General features: G+C 42.5%; 1 protein-coding gene across 2 annotated transcripts; it reads right to left on the bottom strand.

Moving 5' to 3' along the window:
- Positions 1-2,629: 2,629 nt before the first annotated feature.
- Positions 2,630-19,503, bottom strand: PRELID3A (PRELI domain containing 3A). 2 transcript variants are annotated; one of them, XM_039846258.1, is made up of 7 exons: positions 19,217-19,503; positions 11,396-11,564; positions 10,383-10,472; positions 8,442-8,512; positions 8,231-8,333; positions 6,423-6,510; positions 5,237-5,317 (listed from the first exon to the last, which is right to left on the bottom strand). In XM_039846258.1, the coding sequence occupies exons 1-6, from the start codon at positions 19,246-19,248 to the stop codon at positions 6,457-6,459; spliced, it is 519 nt and encodes a 172-aa protein (XP_039702192.1). In that variant the 5' UTR covers positions 19,249-19,503; the 3' UTR covers positions 5,237-5,317; positions 6,423-6,456. The 2 variants fall into 2 exon arrangements, with proteins under 2 accessions (XP_039702181.1, XP_039702192.1); XM_039846247.1 differs by lacking the exon at positions 6,423-6,510 and having other exon boundaries at positions 2,630-5,317.
- Between the last annotated feature and the right edge of the window lie 2,249 nt (positions 19,504-21,752).

Raw genomic sequence — 21,752 nt, 5'->3', positions numbered from 1 at the left:
GGCCTACATTGCTTTCATTCAAAGCTTTCTAAGAAATTTTGAAATGGGAAATTGAAGAGCTCTCCAACTGTGTTCTTCTATTTCAGTATTGTTTGGGCTATTCAGGGACCCTTAATATTCCATATAGATTTGAGGATTGGCTTTTCTATTTTGTGAGGGTGAGGATGGGGAGCTGTAGGAATTTTAATAGAGATTGCATGTAGAATGTTTTAGGTAATATTGCCATCTTAACACTATTAAGTCTTCCAATCCATAAACAAGGATGTCTTTCCATTTATTTATGTCTTATTTTGTTCAGCAATGTTTTGTAGTTTTCTGTATACAAGTATTTCACCTTCTTGTTTTAATTTATTTTTATATATTTTATTCTTTTGGATGCAATTGTAAACTGCATAGTTTTCTTAATTTTCTTTATAAATTATTCATGGCTAGTGTAAAAAAAAACACAACTGATTTTTATGTGTTGGTCTTACACCCTACAATTTTGCTAAATTCCTTTATTAGCTTTTTGTGGATTCTTTAGGATTTTCTGTATATAGGATCATGTCATCTGTGGGTAAATATAGTTTTACTTCTTTCTTTCCAGTTTGGATGCCTAATATTTCTTTTTCTTGTTTAATTGTGCAGGCTAGAACTTCTAGTATAATGTTGAATAGCAGTGTTGAAAGGGGGCATCTTTGTCTTGTTCTTAATTTTATGAAGAAAGATTTCAGTCTTTCACCATTTGAGTAGGATGTTAGCTGTGGGATTTTCAAAAATGCCTTTATCATGTGGAAGCAGTTCCCTTCTATTCCTATTCCTAAAATATTTCTAGAATTTCTATTTCTATTCCCAGAATAGTGTTTTTTTTCCAATCATGAAAGGTAATAAGTTTTGTTAAGTGCTTTTTCTGTATCAGTTGAGATGATCATATGGGTTTTTTCCCTTAGTTCTATTTCTAAGGCATACAACATTGATTTTTGTATGTGGAAGCATCCTTGCATTCCTAGGATTAATCTCACTTGGTCATGTTATATATCTTTTTAATTAGATTCAGCTTGGAAGTAATTTGTTGAGGATTTTTACATCAATATTCACAAGAGATATTGGTCTATAGTTTTATTTTCTGGGGTGTCTTTGTCTGACTTTGGTATCAGGGTAATACTGGTTCCACAGAATTAGGACGTATTCCCTCCACTACTTTTGGAAAAGTCAAAGGTTGGTATTAATTCTAATTAAGATTTGGACTTTGTTAGGAGATTTTTAGTTACTGGTTAAGTCTATTTACTTGTTATAGATCTGTTGAGATTTTCTATTTCTTCTTGAATCAGTTTCGTTAATTTGTATGTTTCTAGGAATTTGCCTATCTCATCTACGTTTTCTAATTTGTTGGTGTATAATTGTTCAGAGTATTCTCTTATATCCATTTATTTCTGAAAGGTCTATAGAAATGCCTCCACTTTCACGTGTTTTTTTACTTTGAATCCTCTTTTTTCTCGGTCAGTCTAACTAAAATAATGGTTTGTCAATTTTGCTGATCTTTTCAATGAACCAAATTTTCATTAATTCTATTGTTTCAATAATTCTATTGTTTTCTATTCTCTGTTTTATCTCCTCTCTAACTTTATCATTCTTCCCTTCTGCATAGCTATGGGGTTAGTTTTTTCTTCATTTTCAAGGTTCTTAAAGTCAGGTTAATGATTGAGATCTTTCCTCTTTTTTAATGTAGATGTTTGTAACTATGAATTTTCCTCTAGGCACTGTTCTCACTGCATCCCATACATATTCATGTGTTTTCATTTTTATTCGTCTCAAAATATTTTATAATTTCACTTGTAATTTCTTCTTCGACTCATTGGTTATTATTAGATGTTTTTAAAATTTCACATATTTGTCAATTTTCCAGTTTTCCTTATGCTATTGAATTCTAATTTCATTTCATTGTGTTCACAAAAGATACTCTGTATGATTTCAGTCTTCTTAAACTTGAGATTTGTTTTTGGCCTAACAAATGGTCTATGCCATTTCATGTGTTCTTAAGAAAAATATGTATTCTGCTGTTATTGGGTGAACTGTTCTATATATGTCTGTTAGATGTCTGTTAGATGAAGTTGGTTTAGTGTTAAGTCCTCCATTTCCTTATTTATTTTCTGTCTAGATGTTCTATTCATTATTGAAAGAGGATTATTGAAGTCTCCAACTATTGTAGTTTTATCTATTTCTCCCTTCAGTTCTGCTAATATTTACTTCATATCTTATTGGGTTATATAGTTTGGAGTGTATATTATCTTCTTGATGATTTGACCTTCTTATCAATATGGCCTTCTTTGTCTCTTGTAACAATTATTGATTTAAAGTCTATTTTTCTCCCTGATATTAGTATGACTACCCATTTCTCTTCTGGTTACTATTTGCATGGAATATCTTTTTCCCTCCTTTCACGTTCAACCTATTTGTGTCTTTGGATCTAAAGTGAGTCTTTAAGAGGCAGCATATATAGTAAGATCATGTTTTTTTATCCATTCTGCCAACTTCTGTCTTTTAATTGGTGAATTTAATCCATTTACTTTTAAATTACTGCTAAAGCAGCACTAACTTCTTACATTTTGCTCTTTGTTTTCTACAAATTTCATATCTTCTTGTTCTTGAATTCTTTTCACACTGCGTTATGTTGTGTTTAATTTTTTTTTTCTAGTATACCCGTTTGATTTCCTTTGTTTCCTTTTCTATGTATCTTTTTAGTTATTTTCTTACTGGTTACCCTGGTGATTATAATTAACATCTTAGATGTATAAAAATCTAGTTTGGATTGCTACCAACTTAGCTTCAATAGTGTATTAGGTTTCTTTAAAGAAACAGAATGAGGAGAGAGAGAGAGAGAGAGAGAGAGAGAGAGAGAGAGAGAGAGTGTGTGTGTATGTAGATTTATTTTAAGGAGTTGGCTCACATGATTATGGAGGTTGGCAAATCTCGAACCTGTAGGGTCGGTTAATTAAAATTCATTAACCACTTCCCAGGTTGGTGTAAGTATTTGATTAGAATCCAGAATTCTACAAAAGTTGATTCTGTCATTTTTTTTGCCAGCTTACTGATTGTTTCATTGGAGGGACTGATCTTAGAGTGCCCACCTTTGCTATTTTCCATGATATCGCTACTTATATATTTTTTGAACTTTAATTTTGAAATTATTATAGAGTCACAGGGAGCTGCAGAGATGGTACAGGAGCACCCTATGTATCCTCCACCCACTTCCTCCCAATAACATCTTACATAATTATAGTACAATATCAAAACCAGGAATTAAACACATACAACACAGTGAATTTTAAAAGACCCTTTCAAACAAGGCTTACTCATATGAAATTTCACAACATCAGGATAAAGAGATCCTAAAAGCTTTTAGAGATGGGGCGGGGGGTGGGGGAAGCCACAAACGGAGGATGAAGAATCAAAGTGGAAAACAATGGAGCAATGCCTTTGAAATTCTAATGGAAGGTATTTTTTATCTAGAATTATATGTCCAGCCAAGCTATGAATGAGGTATGAGAACAGAAGAGGCATTTTCAGATGTGCCAAGTCTTAGAAGCTACTACGAGATGTCCTTCCCCAGTTAGTGGTAGGAAAGAGAGAAAGGAAGGCAGGGAATCCAGGAGACAAGGGCTCCAGGAAAGGAGACAGGTTGAGAAAATGCCCAGGAATGATGACAACCACACAGCTGCTTGGTCAGGGGAGAGTAAGATTGGGCTTCCAGGAAGGATGTCGCCAGGGAAACTGGAAAGGTGTGTACTACCTAAGAAGTTTGAAAATATTGCAGGGTACTACAGAGAGTGGGTAAAGAGTGTGGAAGGACTCAGCCAGGGACTTTTAAAAAATAAAATTAAATAGACGAAAAGTATTATCTTCAAGGGAAAACAGTTATATAAGAAAGAAAATGTAATTATGGCATACTGTTTGGCTTGGTAATAAAAGTAATGTATTTTCAAAAGTATGGAAACTCTGTGCTTTTAACCATAAATTATGATATAGCTATTTTGGGGAAGATGAGAAAGGGAGATGTAAGAGAGAAAAAATAATAATCTACCACAACGGGAAGTCAACAGACAGTGTCTAAAATCGTTGACTCAAGAACTGGCAGAATTCACTTATTTATTTAGGAATCTATAAGTAAATGGCAGAAACTGCCAAAAGAGTTGAGAATCCTTTCAAAGGGTCAAACCTTGCTTTGTAGAAGGTGTAAGAGAAATAGTTTTTTCCATAAATCTTTTAACTCTATTTTACCTTAAGCTATGTGCATAAAATAGGTTGATAAAAATAAAAATGAATGTAATTTCATTTTGGATTGGAAGTACTATTATCAAATAAAAAGCATTGTCTAAAAAAACAGTGAAACATTGTTCTACCCATCCTTTACAGAAGAGATCTTCTCTACAGTATTTATAACTTGAAACATACTGAAAGAGATTTTACATTTTACTTTTGAAAATGGGAAAATTAAAACTCTCAATTACAAGTGCCTTGAAGCTAACAGGACAGCGGAGTCCTTAAAATCATAAGCACTACTGCTGCGACCTCATAACAGTGGCTCTCCCTGTGAACAGGTCTGAATAGCGAGAAATGACATGGGCCTTCAGGACTTGGGGTCACTGGTCCCAGGAGGACAGGACAAACTAGTTGCAGGCCAAGGACGGAGATCTCACGGTACTGTCAACCACACGTGTCACCGCCGGGGGTGGGTGCCCTTACTCTAGCATGTGCAGATCTGCGCAGCGATGAGGGGGAGAAGAGGGTGCACGGCAACGACATCTGAAGTGACAGATGGTAGCCAGATGGGTGAAGACAGTGGCAGTGAAGACTGTCAATTAAGGGACATGGGAGGGAAATGGGGAATAATCTGAAAAAAGATATTTAGTAAGATCCCAAGAGTTGGCCAGAAAGAGCTGAAAGCTGTTGCTAAGGAGAAAATAGACAAAGGCACAAGAACAACTGACTAAATGCTGGCATGCGGGTGGCGGTGCTGTGGGCATAGCCAGCATCCCAGACCCTGGCTCAGCAGTTGTGACAGCGGAGTAGCAGGTCATGGCCCTCATACTCCTGTTAGAGGTCTTCTTCCTCTGGGTCTCACTCTGTAGTGGACTAGAACTCTGCCTGCACCTTGGCCTGGCCTCTGATCCTGTGAGGTCACCACAGAGGAGGCTGGTGGAGGCTGTGAGCAGGCTGGTGGCAGATCCCAGCAGATTCCACATCTCTCTCAGACTGGGCCAGTGAACGTATTCAGGACTCGCTTCTTTCTTCCTTTCTTTCTCTCTTTCCTTCTTCTTTGATTTTTTGGGTGAGGCATCTGATTAAAGATTGAGGCAATTTAGCTCTAGTGTATGAGGAAATAGAATGGGACAGAGTCCACATCTCAAAGTGACACTATCGCATATACCACAATCCCCACACAAACCATGTTCACCCAGCAGGCAGGCTGTCTACATGTGGTCACCTTAGTAGTGCATCCATGGAAGAAAAGAGACCCAGCAATAGACCATGACCTTGAGTTCAAGATGACGGTGTCTGGCAAACCTAGGCTTCAGTGACTTAAGCAAAATCAGTAAGAAGCTCTTAAAGAAACCTGAACCACACGGCTCTCCTTTGCTGACTGAGGCACAAATGTGTACACAGATGCTGCAGGCAGGCAGGGAGACAGACAAACCGACCATGGGAAGCAGGGCCCAGTGCAGCACAGCAACAGCAAGTCAACAGGATGAGGAGTTTCAAGGCAGGAGTGTAAGGGTTCCCCAAACAGACGGCAGCAGGAAACTCTTGACTCTCTTCTGAGATATGAGGATGACTGCTGACCAATTAAGTGTCAAATCAGTTCTGACAGTCCAGTCACTGCTTGCCTAAGAAACCAAGGGATGTTTGTGAAGCTCAAGGAAATACTGAAAATGGCTTTTGCCACTAAAAGGAAATGGCCAGTGGCAGCCGCATGGCTGGACACTGGCTCACAGTGAGTGAGATGTACTGACCTTCTCCCCAGTACAGTGCTGGTGCAAGGGCACAGAATGGTCTTTAAAAGCACATGGCAAATATTCAAATCCTACTGCAAATGAAAAAAATCCTCCCATTAGCTCTTTAACACTGTCTGGCTCTCCTGATGAAAGCCTCTTTATCAAGCACAAGTTGTAGGAAATGTAACCAAGTGCTTCATTAAAGACAGCATAACAAGTGTTCAGGTTTCCCTTGAAAATAAATCCTGCCATGAAACAAGGAGATGAATTAGGAAGAAGATGAACCGCATAGCTTTTTCTCACTACCAAGATGCTAGATGCTGTGGAGCACAGGGCTAGAGACGTACGTGCATGCATCTCCATCTTGTAAACACTCTCCAGCACCGCACATCATGCACATGGTTAGCAAGTTGCTAACTTCTCTACCAGGTTAAAGAATACTGTAGTTACCACTGTTTATCACAAGGTGCAGATGTGGAACCCGTTAGCTCACAGCGCTTTCCGAATTTTCAATTATCCACTCAATAGCAGCCCACCCCTGGAGCAACACAGAAAGATTTCAACATGGTGTAAGAAATCTGCCACTCACTACAGATGGCAGCTACAAGCCTGTCATTTAAAGACAGAAGGAAAGTGCTTTAGTTTTACAGAAGACACAGCAGTAACCATTTGTGAGCAACTTTTCCGTGTAAACAGGCGGTTTCTCAAGCCCAGAAATAAGGTACTACGTTATTCTGCCTAAAATTCTCCCAATAGCTTGGGCTATGCTGACACTTGCACCCCTCATCCGCACTGTCACCTCCTGTGTGCAGGACAAGGGGAAGCAGCAGCCACTTTTCACAGCCTCCTCTATGTGTCGTCCCTAAGCTCTGGCCCCTGAATCCCCAGATGACCTGCTTCTCCACCTCCATCTCCATCTCCTCTGCCCCATTCAGGTCGCCAGCTGTTCCAAGCACTTCCCCAACTGACTAGGGATACTGTCAAATGGTAACTCTAGCTACAATGAAGCAGAAATTCTCTATCAGGCCTTCAACACAGCAACCCCTCCAATAAGTGAATAAAAGAATTTTATTTGGCTGCACTGAGTTTACCCTGACTTTTCTCATAAAAAGTCTGATGCGGTGTTGGCTTCACCCAATATTCAGTTCCTCCTCTAATTTTTTTTTTCACAAACATTTAGGGGCCTGCCCAAAGCCAGACCTTGGACACACAAGGGTCAGTAAGGTTCTGTCTCCTCTCAGGGGGGGCTCACAGTGGGGACAAGATGTGTGCTGCTTTGGGCGCTGCGGTTCCCCTGCCTTCCTGGAACAAAGCCAAGCTACTGCATGTGTTTCTCAAGTCTAAATTTTCTTAAAAAAAAAAAGGGTAGATTGGTCAATCTATTAGTGACTAGACTAAACGCCAACCATTAGTGGTTTTCCACTAAGTTGTGACTTAAGCAAGGTAGTAAGGGAAGTACAGCTTAGAGAGCATCTAAAAGATCTCATAAATGATGAAATGAAGCATCACTCTGACAAAAAAAAAAAAAATCCCCAGGATAGAAAGGAGAAAGGGAAGAGTCAGGGGTGGTGGCAAAGGGAGAACAGCCAGGGGAAGATGTTAGCTTGTGAGGTAAGCTAAGGTAAAAAGCCAAGGCTCTGCTCAGGTGAGCGGCATTATCTTGAACTTCCACACATCCAAGCTCTCTTCATCAACTCTGCTGGAGAGGAGGGCAACCTGGACCCCGTGAGCAGTCTCTGCCTCACTACGACCGAGCCCTCCACCCAGGAGTCCCGGGGAGGACAGCCTCCTAGGTCCATCCTTTTTCCTCTCGCCTACACCAAGCTCACGCCCCAATCCTGCCAGAGGGAGATGCAAGGTGGCAGCAGACTCCAGGGAACCTTTGCAAATGGAGAGGTTCCCAAAGCCACAGAATGCCTGTTAAATATGGAATGACTCAAAATCCCAAATATCCTGCCTGACATTGTAAACACACATCTTTTTGATGTGCAGTATTTGTTTTAGTAACTGAGCCTATGATATTTCTGTTCTTTGAAGTGGTAGGTTCAAACTGCTGGGTTTACCCAGCATTTTCTCTTTATATGGGTCAGCCTCCCTTGCCACTGGTTTTAGATGTAACAGTGGAACATGCTGTGGCATTATGAGCTCAACCAGACAGAGGGCCCAGCACTCATAGGATTTAGGGGATTACACATTTCACCCCCTTCTTCTGCACTGAACAGCTAGAGCACATGCAGGGGCTAGATGGAGATCCATACCTTCTTTGCATTGGATGATATCGTGTTAGCCATTAAACTTTCTAGATAGCTGCCAAGGCTGATCCCCTTCACGGTGATGATGGCTTCTTGTGTGAGCACAGTCCTACAAAAGAACAAGAAGCAGAGGGCTGAACAGCCCTGGGAGAGGGGAGGCCCCACCCAACCCTGACCCCAGGGTTCACTGTGTCAATGCCAGGATGAGATGACGTACATTTCAGGGTTCTCTGGATGTGTTGTGTACACCAACCTCTCATTCACCGACACCAAATTTGTAAGTGTGATCTTAAAAAAAAAGAAACAATGGCTTTAGGTTCTATTTCTCTTGCATTTCTTCCCAAACCATCTTCCTATACTCTTCCATCCCCAAATCAGCACTTACTGGAGCCAGAACAGAAGAAACATTAAGGCCCAGCAGGCACCACCACATTAAGGCACCGGAAAACTGCATCCTGGCTGTGGTACCTGACAACTGTCGCCTGCTCTCTCTCCATAACCCACCCAAACCTGAGCTGGGCCTGGCCTTCAAACGGCAGGTATCTCTCACTTTTTGAAAGTTCTCATATGCTTTTAGGAAAGATCTACATCAGTTCCCATTTTCACTAGCTGAAAGAAATCTGAAGAGGATCTTCGCATTTATAAAAAAAAAAAAGTGAAAATAGCATTCGGTGTTTGTTTTGCAGCAAGTCATTATGGAGGTGGTGAGCCCCCCGAGCAGCCAGAGTGGCCCTACCAAGCATTTTTCCTGGGTGCCATACTCAGCACGTCAGCAACAAGCCACCACAGCTGAAAACTGTGTCTGTGAGTATCTATGCTTTATCTCCATTTATTTTGTGCAGCCATTAGTAAGATGTGTCCTAAGGCGATTACTGCTTTGCTTTACACCATTTTAGTTTACGAAAGGTTTCATAGGAATAGTCTAGTGTCAGATAGTGGGGGAAACCTGTTCTCTCAAACTGCCAAATCCTCAGCAGCAAAGGACAAAACATTCCTGGGCTAGTATGCAGGTAAATGAACAAGAAGCTTCTGACCCACTGGGGAAGACCCCAGCTCTGGGACAACCTGCCCTGGAGTTTCACATGATAGAGCCCTGAATGCACACAGACCATGTGGCTGCCACATTGGTCAATGCAGCTCATGATTCCAGCAAAGCGGTTATCCAGGAAATCTCTTTCCTTCTATTGAGCCCAGAGAAATCAAAAGTCTCATTGGTTACAATTATCACAGTGTATGAAAATATTTAACAACATTAACAATTAAACTCCGATTAGCTATTATTATTTTATGTGCAATATTTTTATGACAGGCATTGTATTTTATAAACCTTATTTTCCTTCATAAATCCTCATACCAATATTATGAGATTTCTTTTTTTTTAGACAAAGAATATGAGACTCAGAAAAGGTTAATAAGTAGCATATGCAGTCATACAACCATTCAGTGATAATTTCAGGATATAGGTTCACATCTGACCTACTCCAAACATTTCCTTTCAACTAGACCTCACTATAGCATGAACCATCCCTCTTCACCGGCAACTAAGCTTTCTTGAAGGATGAAGTGGAATTTTCCAAGTAGAGGAGAGAGAACAGAACATGTAAGTTGTCAGAAATGGCTAATGGGGGACACCTGCCAGGCCACCTGTGAATTTACACAGAGGGGTTATATAGATCTCTAATCACTATGCTGTACAACTAAAATTATTATTGTATGTCAACTGTAATTGAAAAAAAATTCATTGAATTGTACAGTGTAAATATGAGCAACGAATTGTCTATTATATTTCAATAAAGCCATGAAAAAAACTCATCTCTGCTGTTGGAAGTCAGAATAGCAGCTATTTTGGAGGGAGGCAGATACTGGAAAGGAGCACAAGGGGGACTCCTGGGGGCTGGTCGCATTCTGTCTCCTGATCTGTCTGCCAGTTACATAGGTGTGTTCGCTTTGTGGTAATTTATCATTACGTGCATTTTTCTACACATTTATTATACTGGAATAAAAAGATACTACTATACTTTGTAGTATAGATACCACTATTCTACAAAATATTACGAAATAATTTCAGCCTTTCTATTAAAAACAAACGATCACTTTGACATTATACACCATCACCAAGAAATATCAAGCACCCTTCTCATCTTAGAACATTGCTTACATTGGTGGAACAAAGTTCCATTTTCTTTTCCAGTGGATCCACAACAGAATGTTCTTTGATGTATGTCAAAGTCCTACTGGTTCCCAAAATCTAAGAAACAAAGCAAAACTAGCACAGTGATGTGTTAGATTTTTCATTTTGTAGCATCAAACACAAAATACCGTTTCATTTACTAAATCACTTATCTACACAGCAGCGATGAACAGTCCCTGTGCAGCAACTTCAGGTGCTTCGGTCTTAACAGGTGAGACAGACATTAAACGAATGAATTCAGTAGAGTTGAGTATATGACAATAATAAATGCTTTCATAAAAAAGAAAACCAGGTGGAGGAGGAGAGCAGGGAAGGCCCCTCTGCCAGTGGCAGGGCCAGGGAGGGTGCCATGCGAAGTGCTGGGCTTGGCAGGAGGGACTGCCACGTGAGGAGGCAGCCAGAGGGCAGCCATCTGTGAAGCAAGGAGGGGCTGGAGCAGACCCTTACCTCACGGCCTGCTGACAAAACCACCACGCCGGCACCTTGCTCTCAGACTTGCAGCCTCCAGAATGGGTAAGAAACAAAGGCCTATGGTGAAAGCCCCCTATCTGTGGTGCTTTATCATGGCAGCCTGAGCAAATTGATACAAGACTGTGGAGTGAAGAAGGAGAGGATTCAGTGGTGGCAGGGGCTGAGAGTGGGGGAACAGTGCCACATGTCAGGAGATGTGTCAGGCCCTATGGAGATGGGTAGTTAAATGAAGTTTACAGAGAAACAGACCATCTCTTGGGATTCCCAGAAATCCCAGGTGGACACTCTTAGGGAAGGTTGTCATTTCCTGCAGGTGGGAGCCAGCCGGAGTGAAGAGAGTACAGCCTGATGATGCAAGTATAGCGAAGATGATGCTGGTCCCAGAAGGGGTGATGTGGGTTTGGCCAGGGCAAAGCAGGTGTAGCTGAGATGAAGTGGGTATCAGAAGAAGCATACTGATGTAGCTGGGTGCTGGGGGTGCCAGCAGGGGCAAGCAGCTGTGGGCTCACCGCTCTCACGAGGCGGGGCAGACCCCACTCGGTACTGAGGAGGCGCTGGCTGTGAAGCCGGCCACGGCCGTCCACACTGCGCTCCAGCACATCGACTCCCACGACACAGGGGTTCATCGGGTTCGGGTACTTCCTCATAGCAGCCTTGATGACTGTGTCCCATGGGTGGCTGGGAGGAAAAATACAATAATCAGGCCATCCATATGATTTGTAAAGTGTCCCAGAGAGGCATGGGAGCCAGAGATGGTGCCACAAGTAAAATGAAAATCGATGTTAGTACTGCTATTAAAGTTTTTGCTTTTGGTTTTAATTCAAGGTATATTCAAACAAATATATCTGAGGAGTTTGGCTCCAGGTCCAAATCCTGCGATCCTCAGAGCAGACAAGGGGCAATCAGAAGCCTTCGCCAGCAGGCCTCACCAGGGACCTGGGACACGGACAAGATCTTAGGCCTCTGGCTGCTATGCTCATCAAGTTTGCATTCCTAGCCCAGGTATTCAATGGAATTCAGAGGCTTTCTCATCACTGGGGACCCTTGCCCAAAGCACTTTCTCTCTGGCTCAGCGCTTTTCCTGTCCCAGCACTTTCTCTTTCTCTTGCCCTTCCTCCAGTCCATAAAGAGGGGGTTCTGGGACAATTCTCCCCAACCCCTGTCTGTCGTGCTGTTCCATGGAGGGGACAGAACTCTAGGGAGTAAGCATCCTTTTTGCCTCTTGCCTGAACTGTTGCAGTGAACGAAGGCTTGGCCATGACTTCCACTTGGGCTCCTTGTCCTAAGTGATCAACTCAACACTTAGCAACTCAACACTATTATAACAGAAAAACACACCTGCCTTATGTGTATTTAGAACAGGCTACTGCTCCCAGCTACTGATGTGCTATGAAAAAGCAACTACTTCGTTTCAACTTCTAAGTGGTTATGTGACTTGAAGTGGCCACATATTTTTTTCTGGTTATAAAAATATGTGTTCAGTTTCTGAAAAATAAAGAAATATATGAAGAAGTAAAATCACCCAGAACTCCACTTTTCTAAAGGTAACCACATTCTGTGTGGGAGTCCCCAAGGGTGTTCCATGCTCTCCCTGAGGCTGCTCCAGTAGGATGCTACTGTTCCTTCTCTGGCCCCGAGCCCTTGAGGTGAGGGGGTGTATACCTATGTCCTTGTTTTGTTTCCTGCCATCAGAGGTCCCAAACCAGGTGCTCACTGCTCTACTGCTTTCCCAAGGTCTGTGCTCGTTTGTGCTTAGAACCTCAAACACAAGTCTGGTGGGAGGCAAGTCAGGCACCATCACAGGGTATTCAGGGTGGACCTTCCCCCACAGAGCTTATTGTACCAATTCTTCCTTCCTTCAGGTTGCATGTGCTCCCAGGAAGCATCTGTGCCCCCTGCAAAGATAAGTATGTCTTGATGACACCATCATTTTTCCAGATGTACCCAGACATGTTTGAACAGTATGTGTAGACACAGCCCAGACTCGAGAACTAGACACAGGTGCACATACACACACACACAAACACACTTAAAAAAATTAAACTGGGATCATGAGCAATATATGGGCTTATCATATGCATTTTATATTTAACTGATGATGAATATTTTTCTATATCTTGAAGTTACTTTCAGAAATAGGATTATAAATAGCTGCACAACAGATCATCCTGTGGATATTTATATTTAACCACTCCCTGATGGCAGATTATTTAAATTGCTTCCAGTTTTGCACTGCAAAGACAGTAGTGAACATCTGCGTACACTAGCCTTTCAACATATTTGGCCTAATTTTCCTTTGGACAAATTTCTAGAAATGGAATTACTAAATTAAATATCAAAGATTGTAAACATATTGAAGGGTTTGTTCCATATTTGATGTCCTTTTTAAACAGTATAATTTATTAACTATTAATCTACTTTATCCTCATAAAACTCTTATCCCAGGTCGAAAAGTTAGGAGGAAGGCCAAGACTAGAGCCAGGTCTCCTGGCTCCCTACCTTATGATCTTCCCATTATATTCCATGGTCTCTAAATTGTTAGAGCCTGATCTAGAATCTGCTCTCTAAACAAAAACAAACAAACAAAAATGCTTTTTTAAACCATGGAATCATGTTGCTAAGTTAATGTGTTCACTGGCTTTAGCAGAAAGAGATGAAGAAGCAGAGATGTGGCTGGTTGTGATCACTCTGTAGGATGCAGAGTGAGCCTTTTCCTCTCTGAGGAAGAACCATCAGGGACATGATCAACCCAAGACCCTAGGAAAGAAGGATAATCTAGAAATATGTGAAAGCAGAAAGGGTCCTCGTTACATAGGCGGACCTTCTCAATGAAATAATCTGTGAGCCTTGTAAGTCAAGTTCCTAAGGGTTGTTCTCATAAAAACCAGTAATTTTAGCAGAATAGGTTATGCCTTCTAAAATTACTTAAAACTATCTAAAAGTTGAGGAAATATTTGTATTAAGCATGTCTTACACAATATTTCTTTTATATAGACATCTTGCATCTTTCTAGCTAACAATTTAAACTAAATACAAGTTGCTTAAAATACTCACATAATAAATAATTCCACCAATTGTAGCAGGATAACCACACAAATTAACACTGACAGAACAATGGAAGAAAAGGGTAAATTAATAATATTTTATAAATAACAAGGTTTAAGCACAGCAAATCAGTATTATACAATTCTCGGTTAAATAGCCTGACACTCATTTAGTTGTTGAAACCTGAAAAGTATGGAACATGAAGTGCTGGAGAGAATGTGGGAATATGGAAGACGTGAACAGCTGGGGGATACAAGCCACTCTACCTGAGGTAATTTACCTAGAGACGGTGAGAAGGTGTGACCTGTCGGAAAGGGCTCTTGGCTGCCAGGGTTAGGCACACGGGAACTGCTGAAGTTAATCCCCAGGAGAAGCAGTCCATGGCCATGGCTCACGGTGGCCATCCCCAGGGCAGGAGGGCTCTGTGTCCCTCTGCAGGCGACTACAGAGAGCACAGTGCTGGTCCTAGGAAGGTAGGAGGATTCATTCCAGGTTCCACACTGGGGAGTGGGAAGGAAAAAACAAGGCCTCTCTCTTCCTAACAGTGAGGGTATCAGAAACACAAAGTGGGGTGAAATTATAGGATATCTGAGATTTGCCTAAAATAATACGGAGGAAGGAGCACTGGGTGGAGACGCATGAAACCAGACCGGCTGCAAGAGGGTGACTATCAATGTGGGAGATGGGACTGGGTTTCACTATTCCAGTCTCCACTTCTGCATACTTTTGAAATTTCCATAATAGCAAGTTAAAAAAAAAAAAAAAAGATGGAGGCTGAGAGAATAGGGTGAAGAATTTAAGAAGTACCAATTAGTAGCTAATGGATGGATGGTCATGGGGATGGGGAGCATGGCATAGGGAATGCAGTTAGCGTGAATACATTGGCTAGGTGGAAGGTCAAGGGAGGGAGGGAGCAATTGGGGGGATCGTTTTACAAACTGTATACATGTGTAACCAATGTACTGTATCCTTGAAACTAATTTAAATAAGTAAATTTAAAAAAATGCATTATGTAAAAAAAAAAAAAAAGAAGAAGAAGGCAGCCACAAACAAGTCAAAGTGCTCTTGCACCCTCCCCAAAGCGACTCTAGGCCCAGACCAGTAGTTCTGAGTGTTGTCCACACACTTGGAAGTTCACAGGTGCTTTCAGGAGGTCAACAAGGCAAAAACTGTTTCACAGTGAACTAAAAGGTGATTCGTCTTTTTCACCCTGTTGACATTATGTTGCAAAAGCAGCAGCGGCCTCGCCCCACAAATTAAGGTCAGGGCCCCAAACCATGCTCGTGGTCACAGCTCACTGCTGTGCGCTCAGGAAAACCATGCTGGTGTTTCTTAAGACTATCTGTGATGAAATAGTAGACTGATTTGTTTGATTACATCCAGACCCCTGAACACTTTTCTTTTAATATTCTGAGAGCCAGGGCCTAGGAAGAAGAGAGTGCTTCTGCTGCGCGGGAGGTGCATGGTGGCCAGGGAAGCACTGGGCAGCTAGCTGTTCAGGCGGTGGGCCCAGCCACTGCTCCTCTCCATGTCTACTGCCTCTACTTAAAACAACTCAGGGGACAAACTCCTATTCAGACTGAGATATTTGGCAGACATTCTCTCAAAAATTAATAAAGTGAACCTTCATTCTTATGTCAAGGAAAATAACTGATTGCATTTGTTGCCAGAGATAAAATTTGAGTTTCAAGTGAAAATTGGAATTTCAGAAAACTTCTATTTGCTCCCATGAGCCTAATGACCGCCCTATACTCTAACCTGGTGAACCCACATATGAACCCACAAATGAGCAGTGCAAGATGCCACAAAATCATACCTGGGTGAAAGATACATTCAAAGCACAGAAAAAGCCAATTGCTCTGCTCATTATAGTTTCAGATTTTACACTACTACTGCCTTGAGAAACTAACACTTGCTTTGTTACAGTAGCGAAGAATAGCCACAGTTACTTTAAAAGATTATTAAAATACTCCTATCTTTTCCCGCTGGGTTTTATTCATATACTTCAACCAAAATAACAGATTGTAAAACTTAGAATGCATACACAGATATGAGTATCAAGCCATCTTCTATTAAGGCAGACATTATAGAAATTAGCAAAGAATAAAAATAAAACCTTAAAAACAGTGCTACTCTTCTTACTAATTTGGGGGGATTTGGGAAAGTATAGGGTTTAAAAAAAATGTTATTGATGTTAATGCAATGGGTTTATTGTTAATTTTAATAAATTAAAAACATTTAACTTCTCAGTTTTAATTTCTAATATGGTAACTATTGATAGCTATAATTCGCATAAACAGAAACTGTTTGGGGTCCTCAATATTTTCTATGAGTATAAAGAAGTCCTAAGGCTGAAGAGTTTGAGAATTGCTGGCCTACATGGTTCCTTGAAAAGTAGACCAGAAAGATACACAGGGTGGTCACTGCAGTACCATTTGCAATAAGAGGGAGAAACTTAATGTCCTTTCAATAAGAGAAAGGATAAATTGTAACAGATTCATACAATAGAATATTATATAGCTATGATATATATATACATATGTGTATGTTATATATACATACATGACACACACAAATCTCAAAACCTTACTGTTGAGAAAAAAGGATATTGTCAAAAGAGCTATACAAGATGATCTCATTCTATTTTAAAACAACAACATTACATATTTTTTATGAATAAACACACACACAAATATAGTCAAGTGGAATATACATCTTCAGAAGGATAACTCTAAATTCATAATTTTGTCTGCCTGTGGAGTGAGGGAGGGTTGGAGTATAGCACTGGGGAGGTACTTCAACTCTTATCTGTAACGTTCAATTTCTCCTATTTTAAAAAAAAGTTGGGGGGAGGGGCATTCTTACCCCTGCTCACAGCTAGAAAGCAAGCCTACTTATCATCTCCTAAGCCCTTACTTCCCTGAGATGGACATTACCTACTAGAGACCTTTCCTAGTAGCTGTTGGAATCCACAGAGCATATGGCCCTGAATCTCTGACAGAAATCTACTTTTGTTGGCTCTATTCTTGAAGATTTTATAGGTCTACCTGAAACCTAAGTCAATGCTGTGAGGATGAAATGTATAAACCTGTCAACTTTTAAATGCTCCTTTCTATATTTTTATATTTTAGTCCTACATTTTTCATTACTATTTAGACTATCTTAAATCTTGCCTAGGTAATACACTTGCTAATTCAGATGGCTTTCCCAAAGGGTTCTCCACTTCTGTAGGCATGTTTATATTGCTCTCTGCTGTGCCTGATCTCAAGTCCCTGGGGTTTCTTTGGGATGTGGACAAAGGAAAAAATCTTACTATGATCAAAAGTTTTGTGCTAATTATTTCTTGCCTTTTCAGAGCAAATGTATTAATTTCCAATCAAACAGTCATTGACAATACAACAAACATATAAAAAGAAACAAGTATAAAAATAAAATGAAAGATCTGTGACCCTCAAAGAAAAAAAAAATCAAGAATTTCAATGGACTAAGCAAGGGAAACTCTGCAATAAGCCCAGCCAGAAAGCCAGGCTTCCCATTTGGTGCTGTGCCACGGTACAGTACGACATCATTTGCAAGCCATCAGCCACAGAGGCCTACCTGAAACTGTCCTCAAACAGCCGCACTCCAAGGTTGTCAATTTTCATTACGGCCCTTTGCTTTTAACTTCAAAAATCAATGGCAGGGGATAACTGCCTAGTCCACAGCAGCTTGAGGATTGACTAGAATTTTTTTGGTGGGTAGCCACCCTCATTTTGAGAAGGCATCTGATTTCCATGAGGTTTCTCAGCCCCTCACTGAGTGCCTACTATGGTGCCTACTGGCAGGGTGCCAGGGATACCAAAACGAAGTACTGATACAGGCCACCACACAATGAACCTCAAAAAAAATTATGCTAAGCTAAAGAAGCCAGACTGAAAAGACTGCATATTTATTACATTTGCATATTTATTACATTTACATGATATGTCCAGAAAAGACAAATCTATAAAAACAGAAAGCAGACTAGCAGTTAGCTGGGGATGGTAGTGGAGAGTGACTGCAAATGGGCATGAGGGGGCTTTGTAGGATGATGAAAATGTTCTAAAACTGGTCTGTGATGACGGTTGTACACTCTAATTTGGTAAAAATTGTCGAATTGTACACTTTAAGTGGGTGAATTTCATCAATAGTGACTTTTCACAGTTGACAATTCACTTCTGCTTGTCAACCAACATTTCACCAACTTCTAGGTGAAGTTGTCAACTATTCCACGATAAAACATCCCCTCTGCCCAGGCATCTACAGTACACAATGGCTTAACTTCTCCCCTCGGCATCCAGATGGTGCTAGTTGTGTCCCATCCTTGGGAGAACTGTGAGAAGAATCATTCTTACTGGGGCTTTCACTGGGTTTCTCAAGGAATCTGTTGAGAAAGGCTGCAGGCTGTACAAAAATTAACACTAAAATTGCATTCCATCAAGTCTAAAGATTTCATTAAAAATAATGTAGAGGTTTTAACCACCTGATAAATTTTTATTACAATTTTACGTAAAAAGGCCAAAGGACAATTCCATTTCATGCGGTTTTTAAATTTTTTAAATTTATTTTTGAATTACACTTGACGATATTTTTTCAGAATGAATGCTTCTCTAAGTGGGGTCAGGGTATTTAAAAATCTTTATTCTTTTTAAACATATTAAAGAATGATTTAAGAGTGTCACAGATGGATGACTTAAGACCCAAGATAACGCTTAGGTCACAAGGGCACTTTGAAGCAGCTCCCAGTTTTTCACGTTAGCTTGGAGGCCTTCCATGCCCACAAGTGCATTCCACGCCACAGCCTCCACATACCTTGTCCACATCTGGCTTTCTCCTGAGCGCCTGAGCCGCTGCGGACCCTTCATTTTTAAAACGTTTAATGTTTGTGATCGGTCGCAATGCGCACCCTCTGCTCTCCCTAGGACCCCGCGCCCCTTTCCCCAACCGTAACGCGCTGTAGGAAGGACTCGGCCTGCTTCTGTGCGCGCTGTCACCTGGCCGGGTGCTGTCCCAGCCGCGTCCACCCCACCAGAGGAGCCACGCGCGGGAGGACTCCCGGCCCGGCGTCCGGCCACCCGCCTGGCTTGCGCGCCTCGCGCCCTCTAGACAGCTCCCTGCACCCAGCGACGCCCCCGCGAAGGCGCGGAGAGCCTTCGTTTCCCTTTAGGACGCGAGGCCGCGGTCTGGGAGCGGTCAGCCCCGCGCGGGGCGGGACCCCGAACCCCGCGGCGGCCCGAACCCCGCCGCGGCCAGAAGCCCCGCCTCACCCGAACACGTGCTCCGAGCTCCAGACCCTCATCGCCGCGGCCTCCCGACTCCGGCTCCGCTCCGGGCTCCGGATCCCCGCGGCGCGCGCCTCCCGGGGCCCCCAGCCCGCCGACACGTGACCGTGCGCGCTGCGGCGGTTAAAAATAGGGATGCGGGACGCAACGGTGCGGGCGGACGGGAGTCTGCGGTGAGGCGGGGAGGCGCGCGGACAGCGCCCGCCGCAAAGGCGGGGGTGGAGGCGGGGGCTCTTTCTTACAGTTCGGGTTGTCCGAATTCTCCCGAAGCCCTTTCCAGCCAGGCGGGTTTCTAACCGTCGGGAAGTATAAAGGAAAAACCTACCAGCCCCCCTCCACCCACCCCAAAATTCTCCACAGGAGGACGGGGAGAGGAGGAGAGGGGAAGGGAGGACAGCAGACAGGAGGAGAGGAGAGGAAGAAAACAGTTGTAGTATTGAACAAGAGTAAGACAGAATGTGATGCGCTTCACAGGCGGTCTGCTAGAAAGGCAAAGACCGCAAGAAATCACCCTTTTTGCAGAGACAGGTGCAACCCTGTCAGTCACATCCATATTCTCAAGAGAGAGAGGACTTGACAGCACCAGTTAGTTGTCACAGAGAGGTCATCCTAAATTCACCCGGCAATTGCAGCGGCCATTTGTGTTTACTAATTGTCTTTATCCAAAGGGGAAATACATTTCTCATGTCGTTACCACAGGAGGTTACCACAGGAGGTAGGTTTGCAACTCGGACCCAGGTGTTCCCTGGGAGTTAGGCTAACATTTCAAAAAGAGGGCTCCCAGGTCCTTGAGACAAAACATTCCTAGGTTGTAAAACGGGCAAAGGTTCCCTTAGTTTTTAAAAACATTTACATACACCTCAAAAAAGACAAAGAATTTACGAGTTTTCTAGAGTAAATGCCCTAAGAAGAGAGAAAGGAGGGACTCTCCCTTTTCGCCAGGGAAAAATCGATTTTTTCTTTTTAGATTTGTATTTATTTTACCCTACACTACCACAAAGTTCACGTGCAAAGAAGTGAGATGGTCGTTTTAAGAGCGCAACACTCGGCAGAATGAAATAGGCATGAATGCAGGGACCACATCTAACTTGATACGGAACCCGGCACCTCGTGAGGCCCCCGGCACTGAGAGGACACCCGAGCCTATTTGTTCAACGAGTCAGTGAAGTAGAAAGAGCACTGAGACCAGCCAGGGGTTCTGGGCTGGTATCCCGGCTCCACTATCCACTCAAACTGACCATTACCACCTAGGGCTTCACCTCACAGCCACCTTCCCAAGTTGATGCCTACTATCCCAGTTTAAGAAATGAGCCAACCGGGGTTCAAGGAAGTGTAAAATTTCAGTGATCACGCACTGAGGGATAGAGCTAAGGTGATAAGCCAGGCTTGCCAGATTTCCCCCTTGCAATGTGCTACGGGGACTCGCAGTTACAAGCAGGCCAGTCGTTGAATACTTCCTACACGCTAGGCACTATTACTTTGGTTTTTAAAAGCATTATCATTTACAAACAGCATTTTACATACATATGTATTGAGCATGAAGAAATTGAGCTGATGGTGAGAGTGAGAAGACATTGTAAGTGAGACGGTCTGTGTAACTCGCTCCAGGTCTGAGAGGGATGAGCTGCTGAGTTTGCTCTTCTTGCCATGTGGGGAAACTAAGCCCCTCATCAGTAGTGGTGGAGCTGAGGGCCTGAGAACTGGGGTGAAGTGAGGACCCTGCCTTCAGTCCCTGGATGATTACCACACAGTCTCCCTGCTACCTGCACCCGCCTCGCCTTCAGATTAGCTTTACACACAGCTGTGGGTTTTCATAGGCCAACCCCAGCTCAGGTGTCATCACATCTGTGCAGCTACCCCTTTGTAGGGGTACACTGCCCTCCTCCCATCGAAATTTACCGCAACGTATTATGATCAAGTATTATGATCATTTGTTTCTCTGCCTCTCTCACCAGGATTAAAAACTTTTGAGGTCAGGAACTAGGTTATCGTTATTCATGGTATTTCCAGAGTCAGAAACATAGCAGGCACCCAATAAATCAACAATCGTTGAATAGATAAATGAAAGCTACGTCCCTGCTTGAAGTCCTACGCTGGTTGCTCCATCTTCAGTCAAAGTCCACCCTCTCACAGCCTCACCGCACAGGGCTTTGAGCTCTGTTGCAGGGGGTCTGGTCCAGGAGCAGCAGCAGCTACTTTGCCTGGGAGCTTGTTATTAATGGAGGTCCCCGGGCCTCAGCCCCACCACTCAGCATCTCAGAGTGGGGGCGGGCACTGTAGTTTCATAAGCTCTTCAGGGAACTCTGATGCTAACACAGACCCACTCTCGATCCCCTCACCTAACTGGATAAGATGCTTCCTGTCTATGCTGGAGCCCTGTCATCTCCAGACATTTGCCAATACTGTTTCTTCCAGCTGGAATGCGCTCTTCCAGGCTCGTTCTGGAAGCATCTTCCAGATAAAGAAAGCTCAGAAGCATGAAGCAGTATAGTGCTCTTAGGGGGCTGTAAGTCACCTGTGA

The sequence above is a fragment of the Pteropus medius genome, unplaced genomic scaffold, assembly GCF_902729225.1.
Source record: "Pteropus medius unplaced genomic scaffold, Ma_sr-lr_union100, whole genome shotgun sequence".
Taxonomy (NCBI): domain Eukaryota; kingdom Metazoa; phylum Chordata; class Mammalia; order Chiroptera; family Pteropodidae; genus Pteropus; species Pteropus medius.
The sequence above is the reverse complement of the archived record's forward strand: the minus strand, read 5'-3'. Positions and strand labels throughout refer to the sequence as shown.

Excerpts from the sequence above, each read along its gene's own strand:
- PRELID3A (XM_039846247.1), bottom strand. The coding sequence starts at position 19,248 with ATGAGGGTCTGGAGCTCGGAGCACGTGTTCGG. Across the intron at positions 11,565-19,216 it reads AGCTCGGAGCACGTGTTCGG|CCACCCATGGGACACAGTCA; the intron begins GTGAGGCGGGGC and ends TTTTCCTCCCAG. Across the intron at positions 8,334-8,441 it reads CATCCAGAGAACCCTGAAAT|GACTGTGCTCACACAAGAAG; the intron begins GTACGTCATCTC and ends GTTCTTTTGTAG.